Below are 15,722 nucleotides of genomic sequence, written 5' to 3'. Positions count from 1 at the left end.
CCCAGCCGCTCCCGCAGCCGCAAGCCAGTCCGCCGCAGCCCGCGCCGCCACACCCACGCCGCACGCACCCGCCAGCCCGCAACTGGCAGGATCCGAGTTCGATTCTGGGGCCGGTCGGACTCTAGGACAAAGTTTGTTTCCCTCCTTGTTCCCAATTCGCCCAGTAGCACAGTTGCGAGACGGGAATATAAAAACATGACCATTTTACTGATCATCTTTTAGGGGGAAAATGTGGACATAGCAAAAATTAAACAGTCAGCGTTAATGACTCTCGTGCAGTTGGTAGGCGTTTGCAGTGTACCTCAAAGTGCGACTACGGTGAACAGCCTATCCCCTACCGTGAAAGCACTGTTATTTACACTGTGGCCTACCGTGAAAACTATATATATTTTGCCAGTGAGTGGCTACTATGCACTTTATTTTTGACAAGTGGTGTGGAAAGTGCTGAGGAGACATCGACAGCATAGGAAAAGTGTAGAGCCTCGCATTAGTGACCTAGTAATGATGCCAAAACGTCTAATTGCCCACTGAGACCAAGGCTAAGTGATTTGATAATTGGTAGTATTGTGTATGTAACTGTGAGGCGAGAAAGGGACGAGGGAAAGGTGTGTGTGTGTGTGTGTGTGTGTGTGCGTGTGTGTGTGTGTGTGTGTGTGTGTGTGTGTGTGTGCGACTTTAGTTCCCTGGTGGTTGGTTCTGCAATGTGTATGCAATTATAAACAGTTTGGCTGTGATGAACCTATCTACCTACCTTGAGGTTTATTTCGGTTTACCTCTGGCGATAAAACTCACTCCATTCATAGTTGGGAAAAGGAGGACGGACTGATGATGATGATGATGACAGTGATGATGATGATGATGATGATGTTGATGATGATGATGATGATGATGACAGTGATGATGTAAAAAAAACGGATTGAACAGTTTTGCCAAGAACTAAGGACTTCGTGTTTTATTCCAGCTTCCGACGGACGATTTAATTCAGTTCACGTAAACTCCAGAGGGTTAAGTAAATACCTCTGACTTCAGCAACTTCAGCGGTGACAGCCTGAGACCAAGGTAGAGAAGGAGCCTGAGGATGCGGTGAGTAGAAACTTACGTGAATTTGTTTAATAATTAGTCCTTTGAATCCGGTTTTTCACTCCTCCTACAGACACCTTTTCCCCATTCGTACTTGCCAGCATGGGGATGGGTTAATTTCGGCCATCACTCTCCCCCCTGTGAAGGTCTGGTCCTGGAGGGGAATTAATATATGATGATAGAGGTTCGATCCAGCGACATATTTTATCTGTGCGATCTTGGTATCAGTAAACGACTCTCTTAATCTTAGAAGGAGGCCTTATTTTTTCTTTTTTTTTTTAATTTTTTCTTTTCCTCTTTCTTTTTTCTTTCCATTTTTTTTTTTTTAATCGAAGGGGTCCGTCAAGGCTTTATCTTACCCCGTTGCACCAAAATGTTTTCCTAACCTAAATAAACTTATCTGAAGGTAGCAAGAATAAAACAAATTTGTCATCAGGTAGAAGGGGTGAACTGCAGGTGAAACTCGAGTCTTAGAAACACACTTCACACCTTCACGCACCAATCGAGACACAGCATCTCTCGGGCCTAACTCGACTAATTTAGGACAGGCAGCGTAACTTTAATAATAACCACATTAGGCCAAGATATATGTAAGCCGCTGGGACATATTATAACTTAAGCGGGCCGAGTTAGTTTTGGGAGGAACTTGAGTCACTGTCTCTAATTGGGGCAGTCTGTTTGTACGTCGCGCTGTTTGAATTGGATAACTTTGTGAATCATCTTTTGCTGTTTGTACCTCACGCTGTTTGTATTGGGTTGCGTCGTGACTCTCCTTCCGCCGTTTGTATCGGAATACTTCGCGCATTTGGTGTATTTACTCACGCTGTTTGTATTCCCACTGCCCAACTTCGTAACTCATCTCTTGCTGTTTGTACTCGTGCTGTTTGTATTTTTCCAGACTTCTGCTGTGTGTATTCGTAACTTTACTCATCTCCTGCTGTTTGTATTCTTGCTGTTTGTATATTTCACGACATTATCTTGTGTTTGTATTTGTAACTTAAAATTATCTCCTGCTGTTTGTACTCATGCTCTTTGTATTGGATAGGTCAGGAACTCATCTATTAAGAGTAATGTTGTATGTAGTCTTACCTAGGATTAAAAGGAGTAAGTTAAGTCATTTCACTCCGATGACGCCTCTTTAATATTTTTTTTCCTAGACGGTTTTATTGAGCTTAGGCGGGACTTTTTGGAGTAGGGGGGGAAGATGTGGCCTTTATTAACTCCTTTACTTCTGGATCTCCATTGTAGGGTGAGAAAATTGTCTGGTACGAGCAAAAATAAAAGGAGAAATGTTATGGAAGTGGAGACAAAGAAAGGAGTAAAGGAGGTAAAGGATATAACGTAAGGAATAAAGGAGTTAAAGTAAGGAGTAAAGGCGATAAAGCACGAAGTAAATGAGAAAAATGAGTAAAGGAGATAGTTTAGGAAATACAGTAAAGAGCCAAGGAGATAAAGTAATAAGTATAGGTAATAAAGTAAAGGAGATAAAACAAGGAGTAAAAGAAATAAACCAAGGAGTAAAGGAGATAAAGCAAGGAGGAAAGGAGGTAAAGCAAGGAGGCAAGGAGATAAAGCAAGGAATAAAGGAGGTAAAGCAAGGGAGTAAAGGAAATAAAGCAAGGAGTAAAGGAAATAAAGCAAGGAGGAAACGAGATAAAGCAAACTACCCACAAGCTTACATCCACATCATAAGTAGAGGAACTCGACCAAAGAGTGCAATCTCCTCTCCAAATATGTGCTGAAGGAACAATAACGCACTGTGCCATTGTCGAAGCGATTGGTGTTCCTGAGGTGGGGGAAACCAGGTGTGCGGAACCTCACCTGGATTTCAAAGACGTAGTATCCCTTCTTGCTATCCCCAGACGATTTAATTTAACTGGGGAAAGATTCGAGTTGGAGAGAGGTAGTTAACAGCCTTCAATGTCTCTTCCGTTACAAGGTGGTTCTCAAAAAAGGTGAATACAATCGTCTGTTAGCATCAGGAATACAATACCAAAAGGAGTTATTATGCTGAGGGAGCCACAAGGAAAGTTACGGACGAAGAGCCTTTGGAAGCTGAAGCCGGGTAGTTGGTTGATACGGAGTCGGGGAAAGTGACTGCCATTCCTGTCGTAGATAATGACCGTAGAAACCACCTGAAAGAACTGTTTGGTAGTTTATATACAGGTATCGAAACATTATTGGAGTAAGGGGCTGAAATTTGATAGGGATTTTTTCGGCTGCATCCATTTCTATACACCATTCCTCACAGTAAGGAGCTGGTTATAGACAAAGTTATAGGCCTACTCGAAGTGAGCTATAGTAAGTGAATAAATATAATTCTAACAGCACACTTGTGATATTATTGTGGTGATTGTCAGGTTACTCGAATGGACAGAAGGAAACACGAGGAGGGTAAAGGGTTAAGTGGTTCTCAGGGGTGGTGCCTCCAGGAACCACCGGGCAAATTGGTTTTATTAAGCGCTTCACAGGTGGTGACATGAGGAACCAGAGAGTAAACTGGTTTTAGTAAGGTTTCACAGGTGGTACCACGAGAAAACAAAATAAACTGGCTTCATCATGTGCATCAGAGTCGGTGCCACAGAGGAATCATAGTAAACTGGGCTTCATTAAGTGCTTCAAGGCCTAAACTAGCTTCATTAAGTGCCTCATAAGTGGTGCTACGAGTAACCACAGAGCAAACCAGCTTCATTGTTAAGCATGAAGGAAGGGTGAAGACTGAGAGGAGAGAGGGGGGAGAGGGGAAGCAAACAAGAGAAGGGGTGGGGGGGGGAAGAAGCACCCTCAACGCATAATGGAGAGCGAGTGAGCGGGAACAAAAGAACGAATGAGGCTCTTGGCGGCGGCGGTGGCAGTGGCAATGGCGCGAAAAAGAATGTTTGATAATTGAGATTGATGCGTGGGTGGGGAGGTGCATGGAACTGGGAGTCGGGGCATCGTTTTAGCTCCAAAGGTTGTGATTTATATCGATTCCCTTCGATTCTTCCTTTGTAGAGGGGAGAAGGGAGGCAAGAAATCTTTTTAGTTCCAGAAGTTGTGATTTTATATGGGCTCATTTAGATGCTTCCTTTCTTGAGGGGAGAACGCAGTAATTTTCCTTGCATTCTTGTCAATTTGTCTTCATCAGAGGGAACTGGGCCACTCCCAAAACTTCATTACTAAGATGAAGTTCAAGAAAAGTTCGGTGAACCTTAGTTATAATGAAGGAATAAGTCTCCTTGGTTATTAGTCAGATCAACCCTCCAGTCTGACCACACTTGGACATCAACTGAGCTGAAAGAGGTTAGAGATGTTTGTCAGCTGGAAACAGACCGACGATAGTGAAGGCTGGCAGTAAAATGTTGCAAATTGAGACTGATGCGTGGGCGGGGAGGTGCATGGGACTGGGAGTAGAGGCCGATTTGTTGAATGCAAACGCGGGTAGTTAGTCGTGATTGATGTGGTGTGAGTAATTGAGTGGTGGTGGGGGAGGGTGGGGGAGTTGACGGAGGGTGGGGGAGTGTTTGGGGGGGGGGATTTGACAGGATAGGGGTGTATGTGGCAGTACTGGATTTTTTTTTTTCTTTTGTGGTGCCTGGCTCCTCTGAACGTGAACTCCGTGGACTGCTGGATGAGCCTCCCCTTCTGCAGCTCTCCATTTTGCTTCAGGACTACAGGGAGGTGAGGTGAGGGATGTGTGTATAACCAGGCAGGGGAGTCACTTGGCTACATAGGTGCCACCACGTGAAGGCATTCCTCTCCATCCCTGGGGGTGTTTTGTAGGAGGTATAGGAGGCTTCGTATCACCTTTTCCTGAGCGATTTATCCTACATAGTACACCCTAACTTTCTCTTTTATCTTAGTTTGCCCTGATGGCCTAGACCTGCGCGAAGATACTGAAGTGTAATGTGCAGACTAAATCTCTAAGGAAGTGGCATTACGAAGCCTCCAGGGCCACAATGAAACCTAAATTAATGTGAGTGTCGTGTAGTGCTGGCTTCGTGTTATGTTGATGGAGGTGATAGTTGGTGATAACAGGGTAGGTGTGTGGGTGGCGGTAATGACGGCAAATTGATGTAGTTGTGTAATTGTAGTTGTGTGTTAAGGTGTAGCTATAGTTGTAGTTGTGTGGATGAAGTTGTAGTTGTGTAGTTGGAGCTGTATTTGTGTAGGTTTTTATTTTTTATTAAGCTTAGACGATTTTATTCAGACGATTTTATTAAGCTGAGCGATTTTATTCAGCTTAGAGATCTGTTTTTAGTGAAGGAGTTAATGAAGGCTGTATCTAACCCCACCTGTTCGAAAAATCTCTCCTGAGCTGAATAAAATCGTCTGGAGATGGTAGGGATAGATAAAATAAAGACGTGATGTTCGATAGATAGATAGATATAGATAGATAGATAGACAGACAGACAGAAAGACAGGTAGATATACAGACTCAGACATACAGATAGATAAGTAGCGGACAGGCAGACAGATAGATAGATAGATAGATAGATAGATAGATGGATGGATACCAAGTGATATTGCCTAAGTGCCGGAAGGGTATGTGATGAGACGCTGCGGAGAGGCGTTTCTATAATGGCTGTGCTGAATGAACTCTGGTATTAGGCGTCTGGAGATAGATAGATAGATAGATAGACAGATAGATAGATAGGTAGATAAACAGAGATAGATAGATAGTATGTGAGATTGGCTCGAAGTGGCGGAAGGGAGTACATTACTAAGATGGATACTGTAGATAGATAGATAGATAGATGAATAGATAGAAGGGTAGATAGACAGGCAAGTAGACAGGTGAGTAGATAGAAGGGTAGGTTGATAGGCAAATAGATAGATAGATAATAAATAGATAGGTAAGTTTATACATGGGTACACAGACCGATACACAGATAGATAGATAGACAGATAGATAGATAGATAGATAGATCAGCATTGAGAGGTGGAAGGGAGTGCTGATTAACTGCCATAGAGAAGGCTCGATGCATTTTTGCCTTGGCCGCTCCACCATCAGGCGTTTGGCAATAGATAGATAGATAGATAGATAGACAAATAGTTAAATGGATCGATAGATAGATAAATAGATACAGTAGATAGATAGATAGATAGACAGATAGACAGACAGACAGACAAATAGATAAATACAGTAGACTTCCTCCTAGCAACCTCTATTGAAAGCAGGTAAGGATGAATTGGCGAGGAGACGTTTGGGACTGATAGATAAAAAGTGAGAGATAGATACAGAGAGAGAGAGAGAGAGAGAGAGAGAGAGAGAGAGAGACGATATATATAAGGGTGGAGGTGGAGGGCATGGGTGGGTCCTGGTTAATGTAGCATGAGACCGTAAGAGTCACGAGAGGACGTCCAGAGTGTATTCCAAAGGTGTATTCAGGGTGTATTCCAGGGTGTATTCCAAAGGTGTATTCCAGGGTGTATTCCAGGATGTATTCCAGGATGTATTCCAGAGGTGTATTCCAAAGGTGTATTTTAGCTCGTGTGTAGTGCCTCCCTTCGCCGCAAGAGGGCCTGAACGAAAGTAAAAGAGAGCGGTGGCAGCGTAAACAAAACCCTGAGTATGAGAAAATTACCTGTTTATATGAGTGAAGAAATATGAAAAGACACGAGTATATATAAATTGCTTGTTTGTGTAAGGGATAAAGTATGAAAAGACCTTATTGCAAAGTTTTTTTCTTACTTATTTTCAAGCTTCTTCGTCTTAACTCCTTTACAGCTTTAGCAGTTTTTTCCAGTTTCTGAAAAGTCTGTGGAGAGAGAGAGAGAGAGAGAGAGAGAGAGAGAGAGAGAGAGAGAGGAGGCCACAGGACTTGTGATGCCTACTGTACCTTTCATTAGAGGACGTCTCATAAATATATCTTGTCACCAGACGATTTTCCTCAGTTTCAGGGGGTTCCAAACTTGGGGGGATTGGATATAGCCTTCATTAACCCCTTCGCTTTTCGGTCTATCGCCCTAGCTGAGGAAAACCGTCAGTAGGTAGGCAGGATGAAAAATATTGGAACAGGACTGAAAATACACCAAATCATGAAAAAAAGTGTAAATCAGTATCTTAAAAAATTCCAATAGTCTGCACTTTTCTTCTTTGCTCCAAAATTAATCTCGTTTCTATTTTAATCACCAGAAAAAAAAAAAACTGAGATATTAAACTGTTTTGCATATAAGAGTTGACATTTTTTTTTTCTTCACGCACCATGAATATGAAAAAAGGAGGTCGTGGTGCTGAAGGGGTTAAGGTGAAGGGGAGACCGGGACTTAAGCCACGGAGGGTCTGCGTTAAGCCACCCGAACCCCCAAATCAAACACCTTGATCCGGAAATTGCCCCGGTTTATTGAATTGCGGTCGTGTAGGCGAGACTCAAAAGTGCGACTAATATTTCATCTCTTCCGCATCTCACTTCCCTGGTCTAATATTTCACCTTCCCTGCTACTCACTTACCTGGTCTAATATTTCACCTCATCCGCATCTCACTTCCCTGGTCTAATATTTCACTTCCTCTGCTTCTCACTTCCCTGGTCGCACATTTCACCTCCTCTGCATCTCACTTCCCTGACCTACTAATTCACCTCACTTCCCTGACCTAATATTTCAACTCCTCTGCTTCTCACTTCCCTGCTCAAAAGTTATCATCTTTCACCTCTCGTGCTTCTCACTTCCTTGGTCTAAACTTCGCTTAATATTTCACCTCTGCGTCTCACATCCCCGGTCAATACTTCGCCTAATATTTCACCTCTTCTCCTTCCCCCTAATATTTTACGTCTTCTTCCTTCCGCCTAATATTTCACCTTTTTAATTCTCATCTCCCTAGTCAGAAGCGCGCCAAATACTGTACTTCACCGCTTCTGCTTCTCACATCAAATATTTCATCTCTTCTGCTTCTCATGGCTAATATTTCACCTTTTCTACTTGTCATGCTTAGTATTTCATTTCTTCTGCTTCTCATATCTAATATTTCACTTCTTCTGCCTCTCACTCCCATTAGTTTACCTCTTATGCATCTCATTCCTGTTATTTGACCTCTTCTGCTTGCCATGCCTAATATTTCACCGTTTCTGCCTCTCATGCTTAATATTCCACCGTTTTCTGCTCATATTCCTAGCTTACTCCATATCTCACCACTTCTGCCTCTCACATTCCTCTGCTGGCTGATATTCCTGAGCCGACAGGGAAGCTTGGCATGTTTCCCTGCTCATAGATGATGCATTTCACCTGTTGTGCCTCTCAGTTCCCTTTACTGCCTTGTACTCCTGAGCTGGGAGAGGCCTGGTATGTGTCCCTACTCATGGATGATTCTCTCTGGTATATGATTCAGTAGGCAGGTGAGTGACGATAATGCCCTAATGTAGATAATTCATACAAGTGGAAAGGCTAAGTGGTAGATAGATGCAGGGTAGAACTTGAATTCTTTGCTTCCTTTAACGTTTAGGGCTGCACAGAACTGATGATGGGTTCTGTGTAGCCCGAAACGCCACAGAAAATATAGACTTGAAGCTCTTACCTGTACCTCTCAACCCCACCCTACAGTTCCGTGCCCAGGTGTGAGGTAGACGCATTGGATTGATGTGAAAACGAATATCTTTCACTACATAATGGAAAAGTCTTGTTGTATGGGGCGTTCTACATCTTTTGCGATTTTTTTTTTTTTTGCGATTTTTTGAAGACTTTGGAGGATTTTTGGCATTCTGCAGCTTATTTCCCGCAGCTCAGTGGCAGAGTACGATAAAAAGACGGACCGACATACTCTTCGTAGCACTTCTTCGTGACTAGCACTGCATTCCATTGTTAATCTCGGTATTGTTTGTCATATAAGATGGAGAAATGGAAATATTAGGTTAGGCTGACAGTATAATCAATAAAAGTTATGCCCCTAAAACTAAAGAAATAAATGGAGGGATGGAGTGGAGAGGTATATGAGAGAGGGGGTGAGCTGGTGGAAGGGCAGTGAAATGGCGGGGGACAGGGCGACATGGAGGCGATTTATTTGTGGCCACCCCTTACTGGATTAAGGCGTCTGGCAACAGATAGATAGAGATAATAATAATAATAATAATAATAATAATAATAACAACGAAAGTAATAATAGTAATAATAATAATAATAATAATAATAATAATAATAATAATAAAGCATAAAATAAAAATGAGATATTACTCACTAAAGCTACAAACCTCAACAAAAAAAAGAATACCGATCGTCACATACATTTTCTGGTTTTAGGCCAAGAATTTCAATTGCTAATTTAATTAAGGCTGCAAAATAATTCTAATGTATTTCAGATAAATCTAATCAAGGATGCAGGCAATTTATTCGGCTGAAAATTACCGCAGAAAAAAAAAAAAAAATCCCGGAGCCCTATATATGCCAGTCGAAATTTTGAACGAATTTGTACATATATATATAGGGTATTTTTTTTTTTTTTTTTTAATAGATACGGACTAAATACTGGGGGTGATAAGGGCCGGATTTATAAAGAAGTCTTCAGGGTCGGATTTATAAAGCAGTCTTAAGGGTCGGATTTATAAAGCAGTCTTAAGGATCGGATTTATAAAGAAGACTTAAGGGTCGGATTTATAAAGCAGTGTTAAGGGTCGGATTTATAATGAAGTCTTAAGGGCCGGATTTATAAAGCGGTCTAGGAGTTAAAAAAAAACATAGGGTCCCGAGGCTAGGTTAAAGTAATCCGGTATTTTTAAGGGTAGATGACCCGCCTGCTTCCCTTGGTGGCGTTATGTGATGGAAAAACTTAAGTCATTTCTTGAGGATCGAACCTGCGCAAGGCTATCATTCCGACTGGGGCGTCCTGACCACTTGACCACCAGGCGTCCAGGTGAGCCAGGAATAAAAGAAAAAAGGTGCCATTGTACAGAAGGGGTTATTATTATTATTATTATTATTATTATTATTATTATTATAATTATTATTAAACGAAGAGGTAATCCTTGTCATCTGTCCATTGCCACTCGCCTTTATCCTGTAAGGAGTGGCCACAAACAAATCGCCTCTACGTCACCCTGCCCTCTGCCATTTAGCTGCCCTTCCTCCAGCTCACACTCCCCTCTAGCATATGTCTCTCCACTTTATCCCTCCAACTCATCATTGGTCTTCCCCACCTCCTTGGTCTCCTATTCCTTCTCTTCCCCTTCACTTCACTCACAAACAGTTTTCCAGTCAGCCTCTGATTCTCCAACCTTTCCACCAAGGCCAACCATCTCAAAGCTTTTCTCTTAATAGTTTCAGTGACATCTACATCATCACCACGACACTCCATGACTTCCTCATTTGTCTGTCTAAATCTATATAACTCCACATACTCCTCTCTGATAACTCATTTCCACTGCTCTCACTCTTGACTTGTGTCCTTCTAACAGGGTCCCAGTATTGGAGATCGCAGTACTGCCATGTCGCGATTTTTTTTTTTTTTTTTTACTTCCATGCTTCCTTCCCTCTTCATTATCACTACCTTGAATACACCAGCAACTTTTCTATCCTGCTGTAACCAAACCACACCAAACCAAACCAAACCAAACCGAACCAAACCAAACCAAACCAAACCAAACTCAGCCCAACCAAGCCAAACCAAACCAAACCAAACCTAGCCAAACTAAACCAAGTCAAACCTAATCTAACCTCACCACATAAACCAGGAACATTTCTACCCTGCTGTAACGTGCGTTCGTAAATGTAGTGGTAATTTTGAAGCAGCCACTGGGTCGTAAAAGATACCCAGATCATATACGACACGCAGTTCCCGACACGAAGCTCGTAAGTGACATGCAGTACGCTCAGTTATGAACATTAATATTGATCCACTACATAGCGATAAATAGAAGAGTGGGCAGTGACTTTTGAAACCCTTACCCTTTCGCTACATGAGATGAGGGGATGGTGGTGAGGTGAGGGGGGTGAGGAGGGGTGGAGGTTGAGGTAAGGGAATAAAGAGGAGGTGAAGGACGGGGTTTTGGAGGTGGAGAGGAGGATGTGGAGGTGAGGTAGGCCCGGAGTGGAGGTAAGGGAGTGAGAGAGGAGCGGAGTGGAGGTGAGGGAGTGAGAGAGGTGGAGGATGAGATGGTGGAGAGGGGGCGGGAGGAAGTGATGGAAGTGAAGGAAAAAAGAGACTGGGCGGAGGTGAAAGAATAAGGGGTGGTAACGGAGAGAGAGAGAGAGAGAGAGAGAGAGAGAGAGAGAGAGAGAGAGAGAGAGAGAGAGAGAGTGAGAAGGTGGTGGCTCAGTTAAGGAGACCAATGTTTCCACTCCGTTGGGTGAATAATAATATGGGCGGGACAGATTTTTTTTTTTTTATCTCGCCTTTTTTTTTTTCCCCATGATGGATTCCAGACAGTGGCAGGTTTACTTTTTCCTCTATGTGTGTGTGTGTGTGTGTGTGTGTGTGTGTGTGTGTGTGTGTGTGTGTGTGTGTGTGTGTGTGTGTGTTGTGGATTTGTAAGTGCCAGTTTTGTCGACTCTTTTTCGGAATGATAGGGAAGTGGAAGATACAGATTTTTTTCATTACATTTTTTGATCAGTTGGACATTGTGCTGTGTATACCTTTTTAGTTTTTTCTGTATCTTTTTCTTGGATTCAGGAAGTGCCATTTTTTCGATCATGTTATCTGTAATTATTTGGAGAGTGGGTATATTTTTTTGCATAATTTTTCGGTGATAAATTTGAGGATAATGGCATGTTTTTTTGAAGCCTTTTCTCTCACAGATTGGAACCAGTGTTTTTTTTTTTTCTATGGCATGTGTTTTTTTGTACATATTTTCCTTGCAAATTGGGACCAGTGGCTTTTTTCTTTTTTTTTCTTAATGTTTTCTCTGAGGTATGAGGAATGATTGCAGTTTTTCCCGAGTATTTTTCTTGTTGGATTGAAAATAGTGACAAGAAATAGTAACATCTTCAACTATCTTTTTCTTTCCTTCTTTCTTTTTTTCTTTCTCTCCTTTTCTCTCTTTTTCCAGTGTATTGAGAAAAATGGCGGAGTTACGTACAGCCTTCATTAACCCCTTCAGTACGAGAGGGCTTCCCTAAGTTGAAGAAAATCGTCTAGAAAAAAAGAAAAAATAATAAACAGAAATAAATAGAGCTGTACATCTGACACTATTTTGCCACTATTTTCAATTCGTGAAGGAAAATACTCTGAGAAAATTGCAATCATGCTTAACCCGACAGAGAAAAAATTGGAAAAAAATAGCCACTGCTTCCAGTCTAAGAAAGAGAGAGAGAGAGAGAGAGAGAATCCACGTCACCAGATTGACAAGGTTAATTTTCTCCATATTAAAAAAAAGTTAAAACAGACTCTAAATTAGCCAAAAACACTTCATTCCTCTGCCTAGCGAGATTAATGACGTAACTGGCAATCACTCTCGTCTCTTGTTATTTTGTTTTTATAGAGTTCGTTTTTTTTTTTCATTGATGCTGATAATTTGTGATATTTTTTGCACTGGAATTATTTTTATGATGTGAGGATAATTGTGTCCATGTGTGAGGATTGGCTCTTTACTGTGTGTTTTGGGGGTGGTATGTGTGTGTGTGTGTGTGTGTGTGTGTGTGTGTATACCAGAGGGAATAGCAAGGCTCTCACGATTCGCCCTCCGTAAAGTCTGGCATTTTCTTGTACATGCTAATTACTGGAATTACAGAGGCACTTATTGTGTGTGTGTGTGTCTGTGCGTGAGAAAGAGAGAGAGAGAGAGAGAGAGAAATGGAGAAATGAATTCCCCGAGCTAGGCAGCTAAGGCCATATAGCCCCGCTGGGGTTACAGGAGGGAGCTACCCCTCCCGGCAACAGTAGCCCGGGCGAGGCTCGAACTTGCGACCTCCCGATCACAAGCTCAGCGCGCTACCACTGTGCTACCGCGCCCCCCAGAGAGAGAGAGAGAGAGAGAGAGAGAGAGAATGTTAAGGTACAATAAACTAATAAATCGCTAAAGAAGGGGTGTTACGAAGCCTTGAGCTATCCGCCTCGACCCTCACGAGATCTGAATATCAGGAAAGGTCGTGGCAAGATTTATTCCAAATTACTTAAGTGGTGTCTGAGGTGGCGGTGGTGGTGAGGAGGTGGAGGACGGGGTGAGGAAGGGGTGGAGAGGGTAGAGGGGGTAGTTTTGTGGGGAAGAAGGAAGGGGAGGGCGTACGGTGGAGAGGGAAAAGGAGAGGGAGGGACAGGAGAGAGGGAAAGTGAAGGAGAGGGGGAGAGGATACAATGGAGAGGGAGAGCTGAGAGAGGGAGAGGGAGGGAGGGCTGGAAGTGGAGAGGTAGGGATGAGAGGCGAAGGGGATGGTGGTGTGGAGAGGGGGAGAGGAGATGGAAGGAGTGGAATGGGTGGTGTGGTGCGGGAGGGATGAAGTGGATGGGGGCAGAGGTGGAGAGGGAAGTGTGGGGAGTGGAGAATTAAGGGATGGGGGCGGGGGTAGGTGAGGGAGGTAGGGGGGATGAGGGGGTAAGAATTCTCCTCTCGAACTTACTTTTTTCCACTTATTTTATGCAGATTAAGAGTAAAGTAGCGACATAAATATACAGGAGCTAAAATATTACACACACGGGCGAGTTATTTTTTCCCCGGAATCTGATATTAAATTTCTCGTTTAGGCATCCGAAGTTATGGAGAGTTAGGTTTACAGATTTATTTTTTATTTAGGTTTAGTTTTATTTTTTTCTTATTTAGGTATATTTTATTTTATTCATTTATTTGTATTGGTTGATGTAATATGATCATGTTCATAGATTTTATGAATGGAGGACACTTGTAATCTTGTGTATGGGTTTTTAAAGATATAACCTGTTTTTCCTTCATCATCTGCATATAATAATAATAATAATAATAATAATAATAATTCGTATTTTGAGGTTGCATTTCTTACCTTCAGTCAAGATTGAAAAAACATTCTACATTATTTTTAGATGATGAATATGCATGATCTATAGAATTTTTGATATTCTGTACCGAAATTCATGGGTTATTGTAACCCGCTCAAGTCTATGATGTATTTTCTCTTCCTTCATGCTTTCTTGAGGTGATTTCATTATCTTGAAACGATTTTTTGTAACTAAGATAAAATTTTCAAGTCAGGGGGGTTGACATCTCAAACTGACCCCTCACAGTGCTGAATAAAATCGTCTGAAACCAGCAAAAAGTAAATAAATAAAAAAAAAAAAGAATCACGTATGCAGTAAAGTCTTTTTACGGATCGACGGTAAGATTTCAAGGTGGACTGTGAAAAAGGAAATTCCCCGGTATCAATATAGGAAAGAGAGAAATAAGCTTTTTTCTTTTATGTGCCGTAACTCCAGCGCGTCATTTCAATTCTTACGCTACGTTGATGATGACATAAAGTTTGGACTGGGATTACTGTGATTTTCTTTCTGTTTTTTTCCGTTTCTTTTCTCATTTTTTTCTTTATTTTTAGCTCAGAAAAAAGGCATTCTTCACAATTTATAAGTGATTGTTTTAGACGCTTTTCATCGTATTTTTCTCCCAGATGTTGAAATTATTTTTACGCTACGTCAAGAACACTTCCTGTTTTGACTGAAGCCGTTTGGACATCGACTTTATTTTTAGTGGAATAAAATATACTCCAGACACAAATTTCTGGAAAGCAAAAGTGGTCCTTTCATTTCTGTTGTATCTTATCGCCAAGGGTCTTTGAAGGTCTTACGTCTGCTTGCGATAATGACAACACTTACACTGCAGTCTTTACTTTGTTTATCGTATTTTCGTGAAAGCTAAGTAATGGCCACACTGTTCGGTTTCCTCTCATAATATTTCTTTGTATTATTTCTCGTAGTTGTCATTATTTCCCTCACTACCCTGTTTAATTCTTGTTGTTTCCCGGCGATTTCATTCAGCTTGGAGGGGATTTTTCAGACCGTAGGGGTATGGCATAGAATTATACTTTCACTACTGTAGCCCTTCCTTAGTGAATATATTGTGTGGTTGGTAGCGCGATAAAAAATAAAAGAACAGTCATCGTAGTAAAAGAGTTAAAGTTCTAGGTTTAATTTCTATACCTGTTTTATTTTTACTTGTCTTCTAAACACCAAGTTAATTATCCCTACCCAGGTTCAGTATTTCATGTTAAATTTCCCTTCCTGTTTATCTGCTGTCAGTCGTGTAATTTCCAGAGATAAAAGAAAAAAAAAAAAGGAATGTGTAAGTAACCGTAACCAACATAGTGTCGAACTCGGGACACCTTTATCAGAGTCTCAGGCCGCTCCAACTTATTTCACGTTCCATAGGGTGACCACGACAAATAGTTCATCAGTGTCATTCGTCACTGCTTCCCCCCTCCATGCCAAGCCTCCCGTCCCCAGTGTGCGAGTATATACAGTACATTTTTATTTTGTCCTCCTCTTCCTCGTACTTCCACACTTTATCATCTGGTTTCCTCCTAATCAGTTCAGTCTCGTGTCCCTATATACTTCCGCCTTTAGACCTGCCATCTCGTTTTTCCACAGTTTATCATCGTTTTTTCTTACAACCTCATGTTTTTTCCCTCTCCATATACTTCCCTGTTTTGTCCTCTCTCTTCCTCAGTTCGTCACTCTTTCCTACTACCCCTTCAAGCCTCCTGTCTCTGTGTACTTCCACATTTTGTCCTCTCTCTCATTCTTTCTCAATTCATCAATTTTCCTTCTATCCCTTCAAGC

At 41.8% G+C, this 15,722-nt stretch overlaps 1 protein-coding gene across 3 annotated transcripts in view; it reads left to right on the top strand.

Moving 5' to 3' along the window:
- The first annotated feature begins 1,009 nt into the window (after positions 1-1,009).
- LOC145406659 (opioid-binding protein/cell adhesion molecule homolog) overlaps positions 1,010-15,722 on the top strand; it is a 201,637-nt gene continuing 186,924 nt past the window's right edge. For all 3 annotated transcript variants that reach the window (XM_080277744.1, XM_080277745.1, XM_080277743.1), the window contains exon 1: positions 1,010-1,083. In XM_080277744.1, the coding sequence (XP_080133870.1) occupies positions 1,079-1,083 (5 nt within the window). In that variant the 5' untranslated portion in view covers positions 1,010-1,078. The remainder of the gene's footprint in view (positions 1,084-15,722) is intronic.

This window comes from Coenobita brevimanus, chromosome 71 (assembly GCF_032717465.1).
Source record: "Coenobita brevimanus isolate Jiangsu-jjx chromosome 71, ASM3271746v2, whole genome shotgun sequence".
Classification (NCBI taxonomy): domain Eukaryota; kingdom Metazoa; phylum Arthropoda; class Malacostraca; order Decapoda; family Coenobitidae; genus Coenobita; species Coenobita brevimanus.
The sequence above is the reverse complement of the archived record's forward strand: the minus strand, read 5'-3'. Positions and strand labels throughout refer to the sequence as shown.